This window comes from Lolium rigidum, chromosome 2 (genome assembly GCF_022539505.1).
Source record: "Lolium rigidum isolate FL_2022 chromosome 2, APGP_CSIRO_Lrig_0.1, whole genome shotgun sequence".
In the NCBI taxonomy this organism is placed as follows: domain Eukaryota; kingdom Viridiplantae; phylum Streptophyta; class Magnoliopsida; order Poales; family Poaceae; genus Lolium; species Lolium rigidum.
Window position 1 is genome coordinate 175,144,046 of NC_061509.1, and position 9,283 is coordinate 175,153,328.

The 9,283-nt window shown below is 41.8% G+C and overlaps 1 protein-coding gene across 1 annotated transcript; it reads right to left on the bottom strand.

Annotated features, from left to right (window-relative positions):
• Positions 1-349: 349 nt before the first annotated feature.
• LOC124692626 (serine/arginine-rich splicing factor RSZ23-like) lies at positions 350-4,432 on the bottom strand. Its single transcript, XM_047226034.1, has 5 exons — positions 4,287-4,432; positions 3,986-4,090; positions 2,722-2,810; positions 1,668-1,908; positions 350-953 (listed from the first exon to the last, which is right to left on the bottom strand). The coding sequence occupies exons 2-5, from the start codon at positions 4,072-4,074 to the stop codon at positions 647-649; spliced, it is 726 nt and encodes a 241-aa protein (XP_047081990.1). The 5' UTR covers positions 4,075-4,090; positions 4,287-4,432; the 3' UTR covers positions 350-646.
• Positions 4,433-9,283: the final 4,851 nt, after the last annotated feature.

Here is a 9,283-nt window from a genome sequence, read left to right on the forward strand (position 1 = left end):
GTTTACGTCACCGCTGACGCGCTGGTTACTTTACATCGCCCCGCTGAAGAATGGCACTTTCGGTCGCAGCGGCATCACGCCTCTGGTGATGCCCTTACGAGTTACGATGCAGAACGGCCACGGTAAAAGACGGAATGGGGCCTCCTCGCCAAACCTCAAGCATAGACGACTGCAGTGGCATTGCATTGCTTTTAGCTACAAGTCACGGTTTAGAATTTCTGGTATATTCGTTCAACCTAACCAGCTACGAATCAGGACAATAAAAGACCTCTAGGGCACTGAATCTGAATAAGGAGATCAGAAGATTCTGGATGACAGCAACAAGAATACGACAAGAACGGCAACTAAATAGCACAACAATTTCATCACATAAAAATATCCATGCAATGCATCCGAATAATCCAAAAGAGGAGAAACATGTCTTGTCTTCAGACCAACTACATACTCTCAAGTCATCAGTCAATAGGGAAACGCTAGGTTCCTGCTTCACCAACTGTATCAGCAGCCAGACTCTTCACAAAAAGTTACAGAAATGCTAACGAAGAACATGCTCAGACGCATGGCAGTCCAATAGTCATACAAAAAAACATTCCGGGAAACAAACCGAGGGTCCCCAACAAATTCCAGCATTTGCAGAGCTAAGCCCTCAGGCATTATTTGCATAAGGGGACTCTTCGCGCTGGGGTGGCTGTGCAGGGGACCTGCTATAGCTCCTCTCGCGGGCGCGCGGCGGTGACCTGCTGATGCTTCGGGCACGGGAAGGTGGTGGTGACCTGCTGATGCTTCGGGCACGGGGAGGTGGTGGTGGAGACCTGCTGATGCTACGTGCGCGGGGAGGCGGCGGAGACCTGCTGATACTACGCGCACGAGGAGGCGGTGGAGACCTGCGGGCAGGCGGTGGTGATCTGCTGTAACTTCGCTTCCTGGGAGACCGATCCCGTGGGCTGTAGCTCCTGCATCAAACATTGTTTATCGTCAGAGGTGAAGGTAAAAGCATTAAGCATACAAGAAGCTGCTAAAGTATATATGCAAGAGATCACACTAGCATGGCAAGACAACTGTCAGTATGTTGTTTGATATGTTAATGTACAAAAATGGCTGGTCACGTGTTATTTTTCAGATCTAGTCATAAAGCTAATGAAGTTGTAACAGGTAAAACTACAAAGGGAAACATTAGATCACTTATTACCAATAGAGAGTAAATGAGATATGACTTGAATAAGAATGTACGAACCAGAAAAATAAATCTGAATGTTATTTAGATTGAACTGGAAAACTGATTCTGAATGTTATTGAGCTTGAGGTTCATATGTACTAAGAAAATATTATTAGGTCACAGTTAAAACTTTATATGGATAATATCCCAGGAGATATATCTCCTGTTGTTCTCCAAGCCTATATATGCACATGCCTAAAATGTCATCTAGGTTTGTCCTAAGTCAAACTTAAGTTTGACCAAGTTTATCGAAAAATATGGTAATGTATATCTACAATATCAAAGTATATATAGTACAAATGTAAATTTAAGATGGATCTAATGAAACTAATTTGTTATCGATGTTGATATATTTCTACAGACTAGATCAAACTTTAAAAAGTTACTTAGGACAATTTAAGAACTTCAATTAATTTGGAATGGAGGGAATATTTAAGAACTGAGGGGATACCTTCTACCATAGCTTGGGCTCCTACGATATCTTGGGCTACGGCTACGGCTGCGCCTTGGGCTTCGGCTGCGGCGTCTTCCACTACCCAGACCCCCAGAACCAATCCGTAGCCGACATTCGCGTGCAAAGTGGCCACTTTCACCACATTCATAGCACTTCATGTCAGAACCTCGAGATTCACGTTCTCGGCCACGGCCGCTGCCAGATTTGGTTGACAGCTCAACTCTCCATCCATTCTTACCTATTACAGCATAATAAGCAGGGGTCTCATTATCACGAATTCATGAATTGCTCAGACATACAGATGACTACAGAACAGCTAAAGCAACAACAGTAAGCCTAGTCACTAACAAAGAAAATGTCTAAGATGTTATTGATCAGTAAACAGTTACAATGTAGTTGCAGCGTAATTGTTTAAGCCATCTAGTGATGCTATATCCGATCTGTGTGCGTATGCTCACTCGATAGCTACATATAATCTATCTTATACTCCCTCCGTTCCACAAAAAGCTTCTCAACTTTGTCCAGATTCAGATGTATATAGACAAATTTTAGTTATAGATACATCCGTATCTACAAAAAGTTGAGAAGCTTTTTTTTGGGGACGGAGGGAGTACATCGAATCATAGATACTGGTCAGTTATTACTTCCTGGTCACGGTACAAGATCCAGATTTTAAAATACAGCACCAAGATATTTGCAAGTTTCCAGCCAAATAGTTACTTTTTACACCTATTCCCGTGATGAACAAGAATTAATTTCTGAAACAGGAATGAATCAGAATTGTATATCAGACTATTCAATATGAATCAACAAAAGAAGGCCTGGATTCTCTATCATCACCAACCAAAAAATGAGCTAGCTAGGCCAAATAGGGTCAAAATTGTTTATGACAATCTAGACTAGCAAACTTATTGGAACAAGGTTGATGGTGAATGAGCAACCACGAAACAGTCCCTGTTAATATTTCCTAAAATAAACTCATGAAATCGACGACCACCTATTGGACATAGCCAGATAGAAACGTCATGATAAAATATGATTATCATATTACCATCCAATTCACGAATTGCGTCTTTTGCATCCCTGGTCTCATCAAAGTCAATGAAAGCAAATCCTGGTGGTTTTCTAGCAACCCACACACTGCATTGAAAAAAAGTAAGTCAAAATCGATACATCTCATGTCGGCAATGCACAAAAACATCTAAGAAGTCATTACAACCTAAAGATCAACGCCCTTATTGACATCTAGCCACCAGTGAAACATATTTCTTAGCACAATTCTTAACTTAACTTAAAATCATTTTAATCAACAGCAATCAGAAATAACACAACTCTTTGCCATGCAAAACAAGACATACTGGATGAACACATTCGGAAAAACACCAAAGCTTAGAAGAAAAGAAGAGATATGACTTTTTAGACCAACAAAAAAGAAATCAAATATAATTCAATACAGCTGATTTGTTGAGTTTGAAAAGGTACATCGCCGCTATGCATTAATTCTCACATTTTACTGCTGATATTTTTAAGTACAAAACATATATACTGGCAGTACAGTACATAGCATGACTATTCTGCATGTGCTTCAGAATTACTGGAAAGATCACACCCTCTGCACAGGCATCACTTCACTTAACTATGCCCCTATATGTCTTACATATGTTCCTTACCCTTCACTGTCTTAATATTCACCTATTAGCTTCTAGCACATTATATGTCTTTAGCTATCTACAAATGCGTGCCTGTTGCATTAATAAATAAATCACAAAATGGAGGAGAAGAAACTGCTATTATCAGGGGGAAATCCATCATATGAACAAAGAAACCCCTAATTATAAACAAAAATAAGTGACCAAGCAAAGTACTCCCTCCATTCCAAATAAATTGACTCGGCTTTATCTAGACATGTATCTAGAGAAAGCTGAGTCAATTAGTTTTGGAACGGAGGGAGTAGCAAAGATATAATTATCCATAAAAGCTTATAATTCCCAAACAGAAAGCCCCATCACACCACACCACATGTTCATCAAGTGATAGTCTCAACTCTCACCCTGGCGCGCATCATGAAGCAAAAAAAAAAAACAGACTTAGAACATATCAGTCGTACCTATACACTCTGTTCTTACACTTAAAACAAATAGTCACCGAATTGAACGCAAAATGTAAAACTAGAACGATCCAAATAGCAGTTTTACTTAAGCAAGCACATATAGTCTCATCAATTGTTAAATTACACAAAACTCGAGGAAACAAGTAAACTGTAAATACCATACTGCTAGCTTCAGAATTGTTAAGGAAATTCGCAAGCATCTCACCTCTTCAGAACCCCAAACGTGCGGAACTCGTCCTCAATCTCGCGCGCAGTCGCGCGCGGATCCAGATTCCCCACGTAGACGCGAGCCATAGCGGCAGAAGCAGCCCTGCAAGAAGAGAAAAACAAAACAAAAATCGAACAAAATGGTCACGATTCTAGCACGAAGCAGCTGCTAACCCCCACCCACAAATAATAAATACGTACTATATCACAAAATTTTCTCCGTTTTGGGCGCAAAAGCGAGACATGCGGGGTTAAAAAAATTGAAATAAACCGAGGAGATCTGAGGGGAGTATACCTGCCTGGAGTGCCTCCCTGGGGGATTGGGGATTCGGGTCGGGGAGAGCGGCAGAGCGAGGCGAGGAGCGTCTCTAGGGTTTAAGTTTGAGCCGCCGCGGGCGGAAGAGGGGGGAGGAAGGGCAAGGATGGAAGGTGTCTATTAGGCCAAGGGTTGACGCCTCGGGGGCAGGGGCATTTACGGAATTCTAGTTGTTGGGTTGGGGAAGATGACTCACTTGCCTCGTGACTTCTCTACGGTGGCCGATCGGTTGTGCATTCAAAATTGTCTTTTTGGATATGAATTTCATAGATATTTTATGAAAAACTGATATAAATATTTGTTAGACTTGTAGAAAAAACATCACAGGAGTTGCTGAAAGGATACGGTTGGATGTGACATATAAAAAATAAGGGTAGTTTTATTGAATGAATGTTAGGATTTTAGCCCTAGGGAGCGAACCCATCGGGAGCCATCGGGGTTTTTAAGTATGCAATGCAGTGGCGGAGCTTGCCGAGAAGTTCTGGGGGAGCAAAACACAAGAATTGATTTTTTTGGGTGGGCAAATTGCTCAAATTTTCTTGTCCTAGGCCTTGTGTGAAATTTTTTCTTCTAATTGGCAAAAAGTTGGGGGGCGGTGGCCCCCCTGAATGCTTCATAGCTACACCAATGATATAGTGAATGGCAATTTTAGGAAAAAAGAATGTGAAAGATCGAAACTTCCACAAGTATGAACCCATGAGATGTGAACCCGTGTCTGATTTGCTTCAGATTTTTAATGCAATCCAATAATGATCCATATGTGTTATCCTTTCTAGAAATTGATTTTTTTTTTCAAATTTTTCTCTTCAAATTTCCTTTCTTTCAAAAGGATTCGGTAGAATTTCCTTGGTACATATAGGATAGTACATAGTGTTGGATATAGTGCCCTAGAGGCAAATAATAAATAGTGTTTATATATCAAGAGTTCATAATAGTTTCGTGCTATGCTATGACTATATCAAGCGGAAATATTTATACACGTGTGTTATTGTAAACAAATCAGGATCCCTAGTGAGCACACATGTGCACAACTAGTTCATTATGGTCAATCGTTGGTCGAGGTTTCCCAATCATGGACACGTGGTTATTGACAATGAGATTATATTATTTGGAGAAATGATATGATGGACATTCCCTTATAAAAGTATTGTAACACGATCAAAGTCACATCGAGTTCAACGTTACGATATTTATGAAAGCGTAGTAACCTAATCCTTAGACCGTGAGACCATATCTAATCACCATCTCTGGAGGATGCTTTCGCTGTATCAACCGCTACACCGTGAGAGGGTAGTCATAAAGGTGCGGTTAGGTATTCCAATGGGATGGTAGAAGCGACTAGATCAAGAGCGAAATTTGTTCATCCGCGTGACGGAAGATACTCTGGGCCCACTCGGTGAGATTACATCCAAGTTGCAACACATGACTAGGTCATGAGGATTGAATCGAATGGAACGAGTTGAATAACCTTGTTAGTAACGAGATCGAACTAGGGATCGTGATACCGATGATCAGATCTCGGACGAGTGCCGGTATCGGACTAACAAAGGGAACGGGATACGACGTAATGGTTCAAACGACGCTAACATCTTCGTAGAGTACATAGGGGTCACTATTGTTCTCCAGAACACCCCGGTGATCATTGATCAGAGAAGTGTCTCGATCATGTCTGTGTTATTTTAGAACCATAGGGAAACACACTTAAGGGTTCAACGAAACTAAAAGAATGTTTTGGATTCATCGGAGTTGAGAGAGATACCTGGAACAGAATTCCGGTGAAATCCGAAAGGCGTTCAGAATAGTTCAGAGGTGTCTCGAACTAATGGCAATTAAAGATATGTTTAATATTTGATTGGATGAATCAATATATTAAAATATATTTAATTATATAAAATATGATTTTCATTTTAATTAAAAAAGACATCCTATTTTATTAGGCTCCCTGGCCCTGGAGGAGCCATAAAAAAAAGGGGGGGGGGGGGAAAGAGGAAAGGGAAGCCAAAGGGCCGGCCCATTCGATGGCCGCACGGCCAGGGAGGTGCGTGGCTCGGTCGGCCGGCCGGCCAGCTCCCTGTTTCGCTTTTTTTAGTCCCACATTTTCTAGGAGAGAGAATATTTTTTAGCCTCTATTTTTGCCCTATATATAGTGCATCTTTGGAGCAAAAATAAAACACAATAAAATAGAATATTTTCTCTCTCTAGTTTTCGACTCCTCGCGGTTCCCCGAAGAACTATGCAGGGCGGGAATAACTCCATCCGATGCGCGGGAGCGCTGCCGGGATCTAGATCCAGAAGATCTACTTCCGCAACTTCGTTGAATCGGAGACGGGAGCATCGTTGAGCATCGTATGTGTGTGAAACTACGAGGTGTTGTATTTGCGGTACTTGGCATCGGGGAGAGGAATTCTTCACGACCCTGAGGTCGGCGTCGCATGTTCGACTATATTTCGTCCATGTTCTAGTGAACGTTAACCGCTATCGGTCTATGGGGTACGTTCTCCAATATCTCCTCTGTTACACCATTATTCCTAGATAGATTTGGGCAACCGGGTTGCGTTAGTTAGAATTTTTTGTTTTATGCTATGAATCCCAAACACATAGATGTTCATCGATGGAGAATGAGCAATCATCACTGCATTTTGTGAGTAAATGTTCCATAAGTTTTGAAGCCACCATATCAAATCAAGCACTTCAGGGATTTTTTTGCTATCTCTAAGACTGGTAAAAGAGATTACTCACCAAGTCTCCTGAACCGTCTATCTGGCGGGGCTGACTTTATGTGGGTGTCTCGCTCTCCTCGTGGTCATTTTGGGGGCCTCCTAATCAGGGCAGATTCCATGGATGTTTTATCTGACTCGGGTGGAGGTTTTCAAATTAAACTTCAAATCAATAATAAGTTGGACAACTTCACTTGAAGTTTGGTACCTGTTTATGGAGCTGCCCAGGATGAGTTTAAGCTGTATTTCCTCCTTGAACTTGTTAATCTAACAAAAGACAATTTGTATCCTATTATTTTAGGGGGATTCTAATATGTTACCATTCACTCATGAGAAGAGTACATGCCGCTTCAGCAATCATTGGTCTTTCTTATTTAATGCTATTGTTGATAGCTTGAATTTAAGATAGCTTGCAATGATATGGGCGAACTCTCTCCCGGAACCTACATATGAGAAGTTGGACCGGGTTATTTTGGATTCTAATTGGGAACAAAAATACCCGATGGTCTTTGTACGGGCCCTCCCACGTATCAAAGGTTTGCCGGATCATGCTCCTATACTACTCACCACAAGAACATCTAGACCACAATGCAAACACCCATTCAAGTTTGAACTAGGATGGCTGCACCGGGTTCGCAGATTTGGTTAGAGAGGCATGGGAGAGACCTATGGCTGGTAGGGACCCCATCTAGAAGTGGAATAATAAACTACATGTAACACGTAGATTCATGGGTGGATGGAGGAGGCACATGTCTAGAAAGCTCAAAAATGAGAAGATTAGCCTCTCACTGGTTATCGATGATATTGAAGCGGTCGCTGAAGTGAGGCCGTTAACGACGCAAGAAATTGAACTAAAAAGTCAATTAAATGCGAAGTTAGCTGGACTTGTTCGTGAGAAGGAACTCAAATGGTATGAACGATCGAATGCCCCAGTTATTGTTAGAAGGAGACTCAAATACGAGATACTTCCACAGTGTTGCGAATGGTAGACACACGAAGAGACATGAAGAAGGGACGATTGAAGACCATGAGCAACTTAAGACATGTTGGGCAACTTGAACTTTTTGTATTAAATTTGGTGAAATCATTCTGTTACCAAAGGTTAACCAAGCTGAAAGAATCCAGCAGTATATGTTAATATGCCTCCTTAATGTTTGTTGTAAAATCTTCAGCAAGACCGCTACAATTAGGCTTAATTCTGTGGCTGATCATGTTGTTCGTCCTACTCAAACCACATTCATGCAAGGCCGATACATCCTAGATGGAGGTGTCACCTTGCATGAGATTGTCCATGAGTTACATTGAAAGAAGGTGAACGGCGGGGTAATCCTAAAGATTGATTTCGGAAAAACCTATAATAAATTCAAATGGTTTATCCTTCAATATACACTCAGGATGAAAGTTTTTTCAATTGAGTGGCGTGATAACTTTGTTTTTGGAGGAAGTGTTGCAACTAAAGTCAATGATGACATTGGTAGATACTTCCAGACTCAAAAAAGGTTAAGGCAAGGTGATCCCTTACCACCCATGTTGTCGTAGCCTATTCGACGGTACCTCGGAGGAGGGATCATCACGAGGGGGAGAAAAAGTAGGGGTCATAGGACGGAGTGTCCTCGGGATGGTGGTACGCTATTTACCCAGCTTCGGAACACCTGCACGATGACAGGGCCTACTGCTGCTTGTCTGGAATTATCTGAGCGCTTTCGTGTTATTACAATGAGTTGTGGTTGTGCCTCTAAGGCTCCTAGGATCCGGCTTATAAAGGCACACGGATCTAGGGTTTACATGGAGAGTCCTAGTCGGAATACAAGTTGCCTAACTACAATACATTACATTGCCGTGCACATCAAGGATCCGCCTTTCCTTATATGTCGTATTGGATCCGGCTACCTCTAATGGACCAGGCCGGATCCGACTTCCAGGGTTGGTCGGTGGATCCGGCTCCTTGTTCTTGAGCTGGACTTTATCCATCTTGATCTACAACAACTGGGTCGCCCGATGGGCCATGATACGTCCAATTTGCATCACTATTTTATATCATAACTTGCTGTTATTCATTGATATATTTCATATTTAGAGATAATACTTATGTTATTTCATCTATTTTGCATGTTTCATGATTATTGGAGGACCGCGCACCGGAGCCAGGATTCTGCTGGAAAAAGCATCGTCAGAACGCAATATTTCGGAAGATCAACAATTGACGGGAATTACACGAAAACTCCTATTTTTCCAGATGACGAAGGGAGCCAGAAGGGGGAGA